General features: G+C 42.9%; 1 protein-coding gene across 1 annotated transcript in view; it reads left to right on the forward strand.

Annotated features, from left to right (window-relative positions):
* Window positions 1–240: 240 nt before the first annotated feature.
* Window positions 241–15639, forward strand: part of PEAK1 (pseudopodium enriched atypical kinase 1) — a 35509-nt gene continuing 20110 nt past the window's right edge. Inside the window, exons 1-3 of the mRNA XM_010717354.3 lie at window positions 241–3523; window positions 11346–11462; window positions 13352–13548. Coding sequence (XP_010715656.1) covers window positions 375–3523; window positions 11346–11462; window positions 13352–13548 — 3463 coding nt within the window. The 5' untranslated portion in view covers window positions 241–374. The remainder of the gene's footprint in view (window positions 3524–11345; window positions 11463–13351; window positions 13549–15639) is intronic.

The following is a 15639-nucleotide window of genomic DNA, read 5'->3' on the forward strand; positions in this document are numbered from 1 at the left end:
TTTGCATTTCATTTGAGCGGGTTTGTAAATTTAAGTAAAAGAGCTAAGATCAGCAAAATGGCCTCTGGATGAGGAGCTACGAGATATGGTTTAGTGGCCTGTGGTAGCAAGGGTGATGGGAGGACAGTTGGACTGGATGACCTTGTAGGTCCTTTCCAACCTTGTGATTCTATGATTCTGTGAAAAGGTCAGTGGGTTATTGTAGAGTTGTTGTTCACTGACCTATTTTACCCATTCTTGTCCCCGTTCTCTTTGGTGTTTCAGAATGATCGCTGCTCACAACAGTAGCCATACCAGGTGAAGAGAGGAAGCACGGAGACGAGGTTCTTACCATGCACTGAACAGCACGGCGTCACGCGCAGAGTGCTGGGAAAATGTCTGCTTGCAACACCTTCACTGAGCACGTCTGGAAACCTGGTGAATGTAAGAACTGCTTTAAGCCAAAAAGCTTGCATCAGTTACCCCCGGTGTCTGAAAAAAAAACCCTCTCACATGACAATCTGAAAACCAATGCAAACCAAAGTAACAGCCAGCGTGGCAGAAACACGGGGAGTTTCCGACCGCCTGTGGCAAAGAAACCCACGATAGCTGTGAAGCCCACCATGATGGTAGCAGATGGGCAGGGTGTGTGTGGCGAAATCGGCGCTCCGGATCATTGTGAGAATAAATCGGTGCCCGCGGGCTGGAACCGAAACAAAGCTGTCTTGCACAAAAAACCACTGAACAATAATAATGAAGATGAAATTGAGGGCTACAGCCACGTTCCTAGGCCTTACGGCAACAGTGATGGGGTAGGGAAGATACCAAATAATAATAATAATGGACTGACAGAAGTTTTGAAGGAGATCGCAGGTTTGGATGCCGCACCTCAGCTGACTGGAAGTGAAATGAACTCGAGAGAAACCTTCTTGGGAAGAATAAATAATTGCTATAAGAGATCATTAGAAAGAAAGATTCCTCCAAGCTGCATGATGGGTGGGATGAAGGATTCTCACGGTAAGCACGTTATTCTGAGTGGAAGCACTGAGGTCATAAGTAATGAAGGCGGACGTTTCTGTTACCCAGAATTCTCTAGCGGAGAGGAGAGTGAGGATGACGCGTTTTTTGGCAGCATGCAGGAAGAGCATGAGAGCTGGGATGAAAGTGATGAAGAGTTGCTAGCAATGGAAATTCGGATGAGGGGCCAACCTCGCTTTGCTAATTTTAGAGCTAACACTCTATCTCCTGTTCAGTTCTGTGTTGACAAAAAATGGAATACCGTGCCTCTTAGAAACAAGTCTCTGCAGCGGATCTGTGCTGTAGATTACGACGACAGTTACGATGAAATTTTAAACGGTTATGGGGAAGAGACTGTGATTCTGTATGGGCAAGAGAGCATGCAGAGCATGGTATCTTCTGATTCTACATCTCCTGATTCTTCTTTGACAGAAGAGTCTCGCTCTGGAACAGCCAGCAGCTCTTCACAGAAGCTCTGTAATGGAGGATTATCTCCTAGTACTCCCCAGGACATCAAGTTGATTGAACCGGAGTATGAAAGTCTCTGTGATAGTCAACAAGTGAAGGATGTGTCAAAAGCTTCCAGAAGCGTTCCAAAGAGTCTAGAAACCCACAAGGCCGTCCTTGCTCTTCGACTGGAAGAGAAGGATGGCAAAATTGCTGTGCAGACTGATAAACAAGAGAATAAAAGTTCTTCGGAAGTTAGCGGTCAGGCAGTAACTATAAATTTGGTGCCTGTGGAAGAGCAAGCTAAACCTTACAGGGTGGTGAATATGGAACAGCCAGTTTGCAAGCCATATACCGTAGTGGATGTATCAGCAGCCATGACTAATGAATGTAAGGAGAGTCAGACTGAAACCTCAGAAGCCAAAAACACATCATCTAACCCAAGTTCGCCAGTAACCCCAGGCACACCTATTAAATCCTCCGCAGCATCACCTGCACGAGTCAACGCCAATCTGAAAAAATCCAGTGCCATCAGGTATCAGGAAGTGTGGACTTCTAGCACTAGTCCAAGACAGAAGATACCGAAGGTGGAGTTAGTTGCTAACAGCTCTGGACCTTCTGTTCCTCCCAGGAAGACAAGCCACAAGTCAGCTCCTACTTCGCCGACAGCTACAAACCTTTCTTCTAAAACGATCCCAGTTAAGTCTCCCAATTTATCTGAGATAAAATTCAACAGCTATAATAATGCTGGCATGCCACCTTTTCCCATTATCATTCACGACGAGCCCACTTATGCTAAGAGTTCCAAAAATGCCATTAAGGTTCCGATTGTAATCAATCCAAATGCATATGATAACCTGGCTATCTACAAAAGTTTTCTAGGGACCAGCGGAGAGCTGTCTATCAAAGATAAAACTACCAGTGTAATTAGTCACACTTATGAAGAAATAGAGACAGAAAGCAAAATGACCGAAGCCATAGGAGGCAAACCCACTGAAGGAAAGGGGGTGACGAATAGCACTGAATGTAGACTCGGTTCTGTGGCTCAGAAGGTGCAAGAGTTTAACAGCTGTCTGGGTAAAAGTCAGATATCACCACAGAGAAGTCACAGCTCTGACCACAGCTCCCCATCGAGAATTCAGAAGGCAGCACAAGAACCTGCAGATGTGACCCCAGAGGCTTCTGCTCCCGCTGCCAGCAGCAGCAGAGAGAATGCAAGCACGGTGCTTTCACAGATTGTGGCTTCCATCCAGCCTCCGCAGTCTCCTCCAGAAACCCCGCAGGCTGGGCCCAAGTCTTGCAGTGCAGAAGAGCTGTATTCCTTACCTCCTGACGCAGATGCTGCTAAAAACACCCTTGTACGACCTAAATCCCTGTTTACATCACAGTCTGAAGTAGAGTCATCCAAGACCACGGAAAGCACTGCCATTAAGATGCAGAAAGACACAGCTTCACAGCCAGTTGCCACCAATTCCCCAAAGCCAGTGAGGGGCACCCCAAATACCACAAGTCCCAAAACAGAACAGGCACCACCATTCCCTCCTCCGCGGTCCACGTCTTCGCCCTACCACGCGAGTAATCTGCTGCAAAGGCATTTTAGCAACTGGGCCAAACCCAACAGTCCCACCAGGTCGACGGAGGCGGAGTCCGTCTTGCACTCCGAGGTTCGGCGAGCTGCTGATGCTAAACCCAAACGCTGGATATCGTTCAAGAGCTTCTTCCGCCGCAGAAAAACCGATGACGAGGAAGACAGAGAGAAAGAAAGAGAGAAAGGGAAACTGGTGGGTCTGGATGGAACTGTGATACACATGCTCCCCCCTCCTCCGGTCCAACGGCATCACTGGTTCAGCGAGGCAAAATCAGACTCCAATGAGAAGCCATCGATTGTTTTCATGTATAGATGTGAACCGACACAAGCTGAACCAAAGGTTGACCATCAATACAAGGGTGGAGTGGAGTCTGCTATCGCAGATGTACTTGCAAAAGACAAAGGGGAAACACAGGAGAAGTCTCCAGAGAGCTCTGAGCAGAAAATAACGAGCCATCCATCACCACCTCAGATCTTGAAGAAAATCCCCAGGTAACCTTCCTTTCTTTTTTGCAGTGTAAACTGCACTGTGTATGCTAGCAAAAAGGGAAGAAATGAGGGGTTTTATTACATTGTGTACATTTCTCAAAACATATTTATTTCAGGGATCTTAAAGCATATTCTGAAAATCTTTGCATGATATCAGTTATCAGTAAGAAAAAAATTACCAGGGACAGTACCTGTTTGGGGTTTGTGTTTGTAGGTCTGTTAATACAGTGTGATTGCCATGCTACATTGGATCTGATACATTTTCCTGAATTTCTAGTTGAAGAAATAGTTTTTATGTTGTAGAGAAGCTAAAGAATTCCTCTGCAGAAATAGATGACAGCTATTGAAAATTAGAGATAAAAGCTCTGTGTGACATAAAAGGTGGTGTGCTAACTTTATCTCACATAGACGCGATAACAAGAGATGCTAATTAACTTGATACGACATTGCAGCATCTCTGCCATGCTCCAGAAATAAGCCGTGTGAAAAGTAATCATAGAAGGAAATTATCTATAAAATAAGCAATCTACCTTCTACAAGGCCTTTAGCAGGTAATATAGTTTGCTCCCCAACTGTGCTGCATTCAGCAGAGCCCACTGCTTCTTTTTTGCCCAGCAGTATTGTTGAATGATCTCTTCTTGAATTTTTCTTCATCATTATTTACTAAAGCCATGTTTTGTTTTTGAGAATATTTGACCAGGTTATTTATTTTACTCCTATAAATTCCTGGTACTTGAATGGCTGAGGTTGTGGTTTATTCCCCATCAAGGACACACGTGCTGCTTTGGCTGTGTCAGAACATGACACAGATCAGAACATTTCCAGATATTCATTGTTTTCAACACATCCCAGATTTCTTTGCCATGCTTGACATGTTTGTTGCAGTCCACCGTGTGGATGTAGTTTGCATTTCACTGAGTGCAGAACGCAGCCTTGGATATATCAGACCAAGTCTTCTGAAGTTAGTGATTATACAAATCAGTTCCAAAATAACTTCACGTTTGCATTATTCATTGAAGCAATAACCTAATGGTAGGAAATGGATCATTCTGTAAACTTTGTGACTTACACGTGTGAGCCTCACAAAATAGCTGCGTAATGGCAGTGTCTTTTTGTGGTTTTTCCTCCTTTACTGCCTTATCTGTTAAAGAAAATTACAGTGATTTTAGATTTAAAATGGTTTGTAAATTGACTTAAGCTAACAGAAGTCCCTGTGTGAGCATAGTTTACTTCAGCTTGCTGTAAGCTGTTTGTTGTTTGCCTTGAAGTGAAATAAGTCTTAACTGACCAGGAGTGACCACTGCATCGAGCAGAGTTAAATCTTTTTAGATCACAATTGGGAAGAGCTATACGGTGTTCTCATGGAAAGCAGCACTGCTTTTCACATTGCTTGCCTTTTGTCAGACCTGGAAAGCTTTGGGGTTTGTAATGTAAGGTGGTGATAAAGTTTAGCGTAGCGTGATAGAAGGCTGGATTTGGTAGATTTAAATTTGAAGCAGTTGCCCCAAATGCAGTGCATGCTATAGCTGAAGACAATGGGGAACGTACCCAGGCTGAATAAGTCTTCACGGGAGTCTAATCTCTTTCAGTTAAATGGGGAGAAATAAGCAGCTTTAGAGAACCAGTGCATCGGAGAGGTTTGTGCCCTCTGTGTTCCCTTTAGAGGAACCCGTATTTTCCATTATCTTCTGGAGGAAGTGGCTTTGTGACAGCAGCATTGCCAAATACGTTGCCATCGGAAGGTTCACTGCCTCCCATGTGCCACCAAAATAGTTTGTGTGGTCACTTCTGGTGAGCAGACTGGGGAGATGATCCGAGGAGAATACTGCTTATCTCAGGGGTAACCTGCAGTGAAGGACTACAGGCTGCACGCACTGCTGGCACTTGTTCTTAGACTACCCTAGGGATGGTGCTGTTCTCCTGTTTTGTGCTCCTGCACTCACTGGAGTCTCTTGGACCCATACTATTGAAGGCAGGTGGTCATTCCGTCCTTTCTTATTCCAAAAGTATTACTGCTTTTCATTTTTCTGCAAGCCATGGTGATATAGGCAAAAGGCAATTTTCCCTGGTGGCCGTCAGAATTTTCCAAGCATTAGAATTGAAATGTCTTCTTTCTAATGATACTGTTCTGTGGTTTCTAAAAGGAAATACACTGAAATGCTGCAATGGTTAGAACAGTGGATGTCTTTGTTTTCAGTTATTTTTTTGTTAGCTTCATGAATTTTTAATACTGTTACAGACAGAGAAACCTAATACTGCCAAAAAAATAAGGAATTCCATTTAAGAGTTTTGACTTTTTAATATTCTAGTAGGTAAGAATCAGGGTTGTCAACTTCCATTTTCACACAAACAGGAGTCTTTAAGATGATGCTGTTCTTGTTTTGTGTTAGCTCACCAGATGTTTATGAAAGGTTAGTACTAATTCAGGCCAAGGTATGTGCTTGGAAAAGGTATTTAAGATTTTTGGTTAAGCTTGCAGAGGCTTAGAGGGAAATGGAAGATAGGAAGATAGCAGTCAACAAACGTGACGTGTTTCTGAGAATGCCAACAACAGCGAAGTCACTGAAAGAAACAAACAGATGACCTGGAAAATAAGATAAGCTTTTAAAATGTCAAATTACTGGGGGGTCCTGAAAGCAAATTAAATAAATGCACAATATTTCCTTACTTTTCAATGGATTACAAAGCTGGTAGCGATTGATAAGATAACCACAAAGCAGGGCTGTCTGGAGGTATTTAAAGTTATCACCAAGAAGTCATTTCATCCTTTGAACAGCATTGGCAAAATACACAATTGTTTGGGAAAGCTATATGAAAAAGCTTGGTATGATTTTATCCCTGTATTGGTTTTTCTGTTTCAAGCCAGGCTGCATACAGGGTGGTTCCAAAGGAGAAGGCAAATGCTAATGTAATACTTATGCCAAAAAATTATAGGTGGATTAGATTTTGCTGAAAATCAGCCATCACATCAGCCACATTGTAATGGAATGGAAGCCAGGTGTTCTCAGACCTCTTGTGGGGCTTTTGTGTGTGTGTGCAGCAGATGTTCTCAGGCAACAGCTAACACTGACCTCAAAAAGGATAACAGGACAACATCTGTGGCCTAAGCCATCGTAAGCGATGGAGGTGGAATCCACACAGAAGTTTAAAAAGCAAAACAAAGTCATCTTTCTGCTTCTTCAAAGGCTTGGTTATCTAATGGATCAGCACCTTGCTGTGGGGGTTTCCCAAGATAAAGTTTCTTCTCTCATTGGGAGATCATTGCTTACACCCATAGCAGCTTTTTAGATTGAGGCATTTCCTGAAAGAAAACTGCAGCTCTGCCTTCTGAGTCTTTCTTTCCCATCTTCATAAACCACATCAGAACTGAACTAAAATCGTTCAGCCCTGTTTGTAGATTGCAGCATCTTGTAAATCAAGGTGCAGGTGAATTGTGTGCAGCCATTTCCATTCCAGTTCTGCGTTAAGCTGAGTAGTTTCCTTTCACAGCCACAAGTCACCCCTGACTTTCTTTTATAGTCTGTATGGGCCAGAGTTGGATAAACTAAAGATAAAACTGTATGTTTACTGGAATATTTCAAGTAGTGAGGTCTGTGTATTCTTTCCATTCTGGTTTAGGTAAGAGAGCATTTCTTCACAGCTAAAGCTGGGATTACTAACCTGACTCCTAAGATGATGGTCAAAAGGATTTGGAACTAGGTTAACAATCAACAGACATGAATTTTCTTGGCCTGTAGCTACAAAAGAGCCCTAAGGTTGTTAGACCTTTTGAAATGATGAAATGGCCATTATGTCCATGGTTGTATATGTTTTGAAGATTTGTTTTGAACATTTTCCTTAAAAAGCATATTTTTGTGTCAACAATTTGGGTTTCTTTAAGGCTGTTTTCATCAAAAAATAGCCTGTAGGAATTCTACTGGGCATTTTAATGAGTTCTGTAGGTATCAGAGGACAACGAGTGATCTTTTTTGATATGTTGATTGTCTTGAAGTTGCTGAATACTGTTCAAACTGTTTGCTGTAAATTACAGTAAGCCGATGTTACACCAACAACCTGAATTAGGAATCAAATTTCCACATTTAGGTAGTTGAGAAAGACAACTCTAATGAGGTGATTTAGATCACCAAGACTTAAAGGGCCCTGTATGGGTTTGCTCTTCCATAGATTTTTAGCTGCTTTTGTTACATTACTGTTAAGTAAGGAAAAAAATAAAAGTAACTGGGGTGGTAGGCTGTGCCATAGCACACATCATGCGTGGCCTGGACTTTGTGAAGCTGAACAGCGTAGGAATAGAGCTTACACATAGACTCGCTTGATTTAGTGGATCAGGAGCCAGGAAATGTAACGGATTATCTAGTAAAAGCACAGTTGGAGTTGCTGGTCTTCAAAAATGCAGGTCCAGAGATAGGCAGGAATGATCACTGCTATCACATCCCATTTTCTCATTGTCATTGATCATGCCCTGCAGATTCCAGAGGTGATTCTGAAACCACTCTAGAAGAAAATACAATTTTAAAACCACAGTAGGTCTGTAATGAAAACTTGAGAGGACTTCTTCCCCAGTTTACAGGACCGCTTGCACTGGTGTTAAGGAAAGGCTGTCACGTGAACCCAAAACCTTTTGCTGCTGGCACCAAGCTGTGCGGTGCAGCTGATGCAACGGAAGGATGGGATGTCATCCAGAGGGGCCTGGATAGGCTTGAAAAGCGGGTCCATGTGAATCAAGTGAGGTTTAACAAGGCCAAGTGTGAGGTGTTGTGCTTGGGTTGGGACAATCCCAGATATGAGTACAGACTGGGAGAAGAACTCATTGAGAGAAGCACTGCTGAGAAGGACTTGGGGGTCCTGATGGATGTGAGCCAGCAGTGTGCTCTTGCAACCCGGAAGGCCAGTGGTGTCCTGGGCTGCATCACCAGAAGGGTGGGCAGCCGTGTAAGGGAGGGAATTGTTTTCCTATACTCTACCCTTGTGAGGCCCCATCTGGAGTGCTGTGTGCAGACCTGGGACCCCCAGTGCAAGTGGGATGTGGAGCTGTTGGAGTGGGTCCAGAGGAGAGCCACAAAGATGATCAGATGGCTGGAGCATCTCTCCTGTGAAGAAGAGTTGAGTGACCTGGCTTTGCTTAGCTTGGAAAAAAGAAGACTCCTTGGAGACTTCATTGTGACCTTCCAGTACCTGGAGGGAGCTTACAGGCAGCAAGGAGACCAACTTTTTACATGGTCTGATGGCGATAGGATAAGAGGGGATTGCTTTGAGCTAAAAGAGGATAGATTTAGGTTAGGTGTTAGGAAGGAATTTTTTATTCAGACGATGGTGAGGCACTGGATCAGGTTGCCAAGAGAGCTCTGGGTGCCCCATCTCTGGAGCCATTCAGAGGCAGGTTGGGTGGGATCCTGGGCAGCCTGGTCTAGTGGTGGGCAATCCTGCCCACGGCAAGGGGGTTGCTGCTGGGTGATCTTTAAGGTCCTTTTCAATCTAAGCCATTCTATGATTATCATTCATTATTTTACAAATTTTGATTAATAAATGGAAAATTGTTAACTCCTCTAATGCAGTCTGTAAAATGGAAAGACTGAAGACGTAAAAATGGCCAAAGAAAAGTGATTTTCATAATGCACAGTTAATCTGTGGAACTCATTGCCATTGAGTTTCACTGACACTAAAGAGCTTAGCAGGACGTCTCTGCTGGATTAGGAAATGCATTCCCATTATCCATGCAAACATTGCATTACAAAGACTTTTAAAAATAATAATAAATGAGTACCAATTCTCATGCTTCAGGAATAAGCTAACTTGTAAATAATAAGAACTGGGAATAAACTTTATGTCTCAGCTGTCGCGGATTGCCAGTTGTAAAGCTTCTTTTGCCTTCCTCTGAAGTGACTGTGGCTGCCACGTGGCAGTGATGAAAACTGAAGTGCGCGAGGCACTGGAAGGGATTTTCTGTACCCACAGAGTACTGCGATTTGCAGAGATAAAGTGGTTTGTGCTCGGGGTGGAGGTTTCGGTGCAAGCTGGCCTTTGACCACCCCCAAACGATTAACCTCTCTGCATTTTTCCTCGAGCATTAATCAGTGCGTTTAGGATTTGGTTTAGCTTAGTTGGCTGAAAACTGCTAAGGTCTGAGGGGGTCTCCCAAGGATCTCCTTGAAACTAAATGTATTTAGAAGTTCTCAGGCCTTTTGTGTAAAATTAAGCCATCTTTTTTATCAGGCTCTCTCATCTCAACCTGTGTGCTTACAATGGATTATTGCTCTGCTAATATCCACTGGGGAGGAGTGGACATCAAAATAATTGGAGTCTCAGCTGAGCATAGGCCCCATCAACTCTTTGCTGTGCTTCTGTCACTAATTTCTGCTGCTTGGATGCAAGGCCTGCCTTATGCAGGACTGCTGTTCCTCAGCTTGACCTCTAGGTCTGACCCAGGCCCATGAGTACACTTCCAGAATCACTCACTTCTTTTTCTGCCTCGTATTCATTGCTGTTTATTAATCACTGATGGAGAAGGCTTGCATTGAGCAGAGCAAAATGTGGGTCACACAATAGCTGTGGTGCCACCGTCCTTATAAAAAACAACACGTTTCCTGTTCCCAGGAGACTGAGGCAGGTTAGACCACATCATCTTACAGAAACTGTAGAGCAGGATAAGCTGAGGGAAGAAGCGGAGGCATTTGATCCCACAGGAGGCTGCTTTTAAAACAATTTTGAGCTTGTACATGTGTAAATCTCAAGTATATGCTTTCAGTAATGTGTTATCTGAAGGACAGTCATTGCTGTGTCAAGTCTTTTTGCCATGCATAGTTTCAGCTTGTTGAGAAAACACGTGCTGGCTGTGTATGGAGGGCTCCTCCCTCTGTGACAGAATCGTGTGGATTCTGCCCTGTGTGCCTGAGGAGCAGAGCTCTCTAAGGGAAGTAATTCATTTCCTGTGAAGTTTGTTTCTGAAATAAAGCAGGGAACAGTAAAAGGCTCGGACAGGGCAGACTGCACCCTCTATGGCAGAAGCTAAATATGTGCTCTTACGCAAGGCATCAAAGAATCCACCCTGGCAAAATATCTATAAATATCCCAAATAAGGGGATAGCTTTCAGTATCACTTGCAGTCAACAAGAATATATGAATTTATAAAAAATCAGGCTTTAATGGTTCTGATCTCAAAGAACAGTTTGTTTATCAGACACTCTGCTCTGCTTTTCTTGGACACTGATATATTTTTAACTGTTCAGACAACTGCATGAAGCAAAAGCAATCGTGCCTTTGGTTCTCGTAGTTTAATGAGCAAGGAGGTTTTCCCCTTTTGTTCCCCCTGTGTGATGACAGAGATGATTACAGGCTGGCTTTTTGCTCATTGAGTCAGCGTACGTATGCTTCATCTCTCAGGATCTCTCTCTCATCACTGTTAAGTTACAGGGAAACATTTCCTCACAGATTTCATGGCTTGACATCTCCTTGCTGCAGTTCAGTATGTATTTGGTTTTGGACACTAAAATGGGTTGGAATACCAGCTCAAGATTCGCTTACTTTTAACAGTGGGCTCGCCTCAGTTCTTCAGACCCCAGCTGAAATCTGAACCTGCTTTTCCTTAGCTAATTAACATGACTAAGACCATAGCTGTCATACCAAAACCCTGATGCAGTAGCTTGTGACCTGCTTTCCATGCACGGAAGCAGTGGAAGAGTTAAGAAGGCAGGGCTGTAACTCAGTGCTCTCCTGGGGCGCTCTGGCAAGTCCCTGGGCCAACCCCCGAAGGTAAACATGAAGGTGCAGTAGGTGTATCACTCTGTGCAGAGTTCAGCCTGTTGCTCACAGCTTGCACAACTTGTAGCGCATCAGAACACTGTGGAATCAATGGCTCGCCAGAGTTTCAAGACATGATTAAAAGACTCAAGAAGGCCCTGAAAGAATTTCCTTTAATGGGGAATTGTGTGAGTGAGTACAGTGGGTGAGTTGGTTTTTTTTTTCTTTCTTCCTTGGCGCTGTTGGTTTACGTTGTTTGGCGGAATGCTTTTGAGCTTAGGTTTAGCGTTTGTGCTTGCATGTGTCTGGTATGGGGAATGAGTCTGCTCTGTACCACACCAGTCGATACTAAGCCATGGCCTGGAGCCGTGCTAGTTCTGCTGGGCGGCCATGGCAGAGCTGCAGAGCTGTTAGAAACTCTTCCTTCTGAAAGAAAACTTCCTTACTGAGCAACGCGGGTATGTATGTAATTCACAGCAACTACCTGAGTAGGTCTTTAGTTTAATTCTCATCGTCTTCAGAGCCTTTTCACTGCTTTAATTTCATATGCGCTCTACTCTGGAATTACCGTAGGTTAACTCTTTCATGTGGATCTGTTCAGGGCACGTGGAATGTTCTTCACACCATTGCTATGCACGGTACTAAAAATGAACAAAATTTTTAATGCTGATTAAAGGCTGCAGCTATTTGAAGTGGTGCCATTTCCTTCTTTACTAACAAGTTCTAATGAGTTTTGTTTGCAACCGCCTGCAGTTACAGCTCATGAGGCTGAGGGCAGAACAGCATGTGCGTGCTGCGCCATACGTGGGGCCTTGTGTTGTGCAAACTGTTGGCATGTTTTAATCTTTGCAGTCGGGTTGGGATTGCTAGATGGTTGTGTATCATGATTTTCAGTATTCTGGCTTGGGATTAGAATGGAAAGACCAGTGCTTATCACTTCTGTTAACTCTTTGAGGCTCAGCTGCCTTCCCACTGTAAGGATTTGTACCGTGGAAACTCAGCCGCTCTGCCTATTTCAAAAAGCAGATTTTTTGTTGCTGCTCATCAGAGGTTGCATTGTTTTAAGTCTTTGGTGTAAAAATTAAACACCTTTTTACATGATGTGGTGATCATCTTTTGGAGGAGGCGCTCACCCCTCACCCTTAGGAAGGCACGAGTATTTAAAATTCTTCCTGTTCAATTTGGTCAGGATGGAATAATGAGAACTGGTGGGTAGGACAGATGCTCTGAAGATTTGGCTATCATCAGTATTTGTTCCTGTGAGTGAGAAAGCATAAAAATACAGAAATATTTTGTTCCATCTCCAATGTGTTTTATCTGGCACGTTATTGATACCTGCTGCTACATTTTCAACAGCACTGTTTGTTTGTTTAATAAGCCATTTTTGTTTAATAAACCTGAACGCAGTGCTATTTTGATTATAATTTTTAAATCCTATTGCTGCAAATATGTCCGTGAAAGCTGATTGAACCTATCAGTCTGTAGTTCTGTGCTATAAGTAATCATAGTTCGATTAGGAGTTCATAGCTAAGAGCAGGCACAGAGGAATGTTTTCCTGGCCTTTGTGACTGACCTCATACACGAGAAGACGGATGCTAATCCTGGAGAATGTTAGATGGGAAGTTGACTGCGAGGTTTCCCAAAGTCTGTTCCCAAAATCCTACCAGTATATGAAAATGCATTATTAAATTTGTATGCATTTATTAACACTTACAGTCCCCTCACTGTACCCCAGTATCTTTGATTTAGGTAAAATTATTTTGATAAAAGGCACCTTAACCTCTGCTGCTGTATGAGTCCCACACCTTTTATGCAGAGTCGTTCCTGCACACATGTGCTGACTGTAGTCAGCTGTAAATCATTTCATTATCTCTTTTGTATGAAAGGTAGGAATTATTTTTACTATTTGAGTCAAAAGTTGTACTAAGGTGAACTTAATAAGAAAAAAATAAGCGTTTTAGAAAGTTATTCTTAAAAGAAGAGGTGGGCAGAAGGAGCTTATTTCTTAATTTCCTTCCCTTTAATGCACATTCTGGTGTTGTGCCATTAGGGTCTAGCCCTGGTCTCCAAATGATTTTCTTCTGTTTCTTTCAGTCAAGTGCCCGATGATACCACGCTGGAGGACTTGTCCCCCCGCGTCCCAAGAGCCGTGTTTGTGAAGCAGGACAATGGTGGCAGTGCCTCGGTCATACCAGTGTCAGCTGTCCGTGCCCCTCAGGGGGAGGAAGACAAAGAAGAAGCTCCACATCCTTCTGACTTGAATCCTTGCAGTGCTACGTACAGCAATTTAGGTAAATGCATACTTACAGAGGAAAATAAGAGTTTTAGATCCGAGTGTGTGTGTGAAGAACCCTGTCTTTCAAGCTACTTAATACTAATAGCTTTCATAAAGCTGGTTCCTAAGGATATGCTTGTAATTTCTATTTGAAGAAGGTTAAATTATCTTGCCTCGTTCTGAAGGATACAACCAGGAAAGTAAAGATTGAACAAACACAAAGGCTTTCTCTCCTATGATTCTACTAGGTCTCAGAGAGGCTCTAAGAATGTCTCAGAGATGCTTTTCAAGGATACGTTGTTTTGGCTTGAAGAGAAGGCTTCTGGGAGACCTCATTGTGGCCTTCTAGTACTTGAAGGGAGCGTATAAACAGGAGGGGAACGGCTGTTTGTGAGGGTGGATGGTGATAGGACAAGGGGAATGGTTTTAAACTGAGACGGGAGGTTTAGGTTGGATATTAGGAGGAAGTTTTTCACTCAGAGGGTGGTGAGGCAGTGGAACAGGCTGCCCAAGGAGGTGGTGGATGCCCCATCCCTGGAGGCATTCAAGGCCAGGCTGGATGTGGCTCTGGGCAGCCTGGGCTGCTGGTTGGCGACCTGCACATAGCAGGGGGTTGGAACTGGATGAGCATTGTGATCCTTTTCAACCCAGGCCATTCTATGATCCTATGATTTATTTGGAGGAATTTTATCAAAGAGCCTTAATATACAGATCAAATTATCAATGTTTTGAAAACAGTAATTAGATTTCAGTGTTTTTCCAAACTTTAGCAGAAGAGAAGGCCCTTTATTTTACAGTATCACTAACTGCTGAAACATCTGCAGTCATCTTTTGTTGCCTGAAGCTTTTCTTATCCTAGTTTGAGAGTTTACCTCTGTTCTTTTGTATAAATGTAAAGTAGGAATATCCTGAAAATACTGCACCGTTGGTTCAGCTACCACTGAGTTCCTGAGTCATATTAAAGACTGCATGTACGCAGGGCTTCTATGGAAGGCAAATAAGCATCCTCCAAAGCACAGTAACAATATGATGCACCTTGTTTTCTAAAGTGTTTTGGTTTGGAGAACTGTGAATTTAGGAGTACCTGCAGCCAGCTTTCTAGAAGAGCAAAAATCCCTCATTTGTTTATTTTTAGGAATATGTAAATACAAGAATAAACTGACTGCACTGAGATGGCTCAGACATATAAGACTTTGGCATGTCCATACATGTTTGAGGGACTGGGGACCAAAGTTTTAAACCATCAGGTGCATACATTTCTTACATATTTAGCAATACTGTTGCATATTTTTTGCTGAAATGTGAATTTGGGACTGAGATTGCCTGTTCTTATATTAAAGCATAATTAAATTTAGATTTACTGTTTATGAAATGTAAGGAGGAAAATACCCTGAAAAAGAATGATATCAACATCTACCAAGAAACTGTAATTCAAGAACAACTAAAATTAAGAATTTTATGGTGGAATTATCCAAAGACCTAATTAATTATTTTCCATTCATTGAGATATAAGTATAGGTCGGCATCAATATGTTTTCCATATTTAGGACATAAATACATTACAGATATGGCCCAGACAGTAAATCTAGCTACATAAAACTGCTGATGCCTGGTTAGCCCATAATCCTAACCAGACTAACTTATAAAAGGATGAAACTACTGCAACATTTAATGCATGAAATATCACTGCTCATGAGGAGGTCGCTGTTTTGTAGCCATAGTGCTCCTACAGTCAAAAGATTGCTTGCATTTCACTTCCAAAGTAATGTCATTGTGGTTCTTTTATTTGAATCTTTACTCAGTTGAGTTCACTTCTGCAGGCTGTTAGGCCTGATGCTGGTTAGAAGTGCTTTTGTTTGTAGACCTCTTTTCTTCCCACAGCGTCTCACAAAGTGAGAGCAGTAAACTCATGTGAAATGTAATCATAAAACATCATGAAACTCTGAAACAGGTTGCCCAGAGAAATTGTGGAACATTCATCTGTGGACATACACAAAACCCACAGGTTCAGGGGGTCTCTGAGAAGGAAGGAGATGAGCATTTCGTTCCAAATCTTATCCTCACCCTCAGGTCACATCCAGCTTCACGGTCACCAGAGTACATTTTA

Source organism: Meleagris gallopavo, chromosome 12, assembly GCF_000146605.3.
Source record: "Meleagris gallopavo isolate NT-WF06-2002-E0010 breed Aviagen turkey brand Nicholas breeding stock chromosome 12, Turkey_5.1, whole genome shotgun sequence".
NCBI classification, from domain to species: Eukaryota; Metazoa; Chordata; class Aves; order Galliformes; family Phasianidae; genus Meleagris; species Meleagris gallopavo.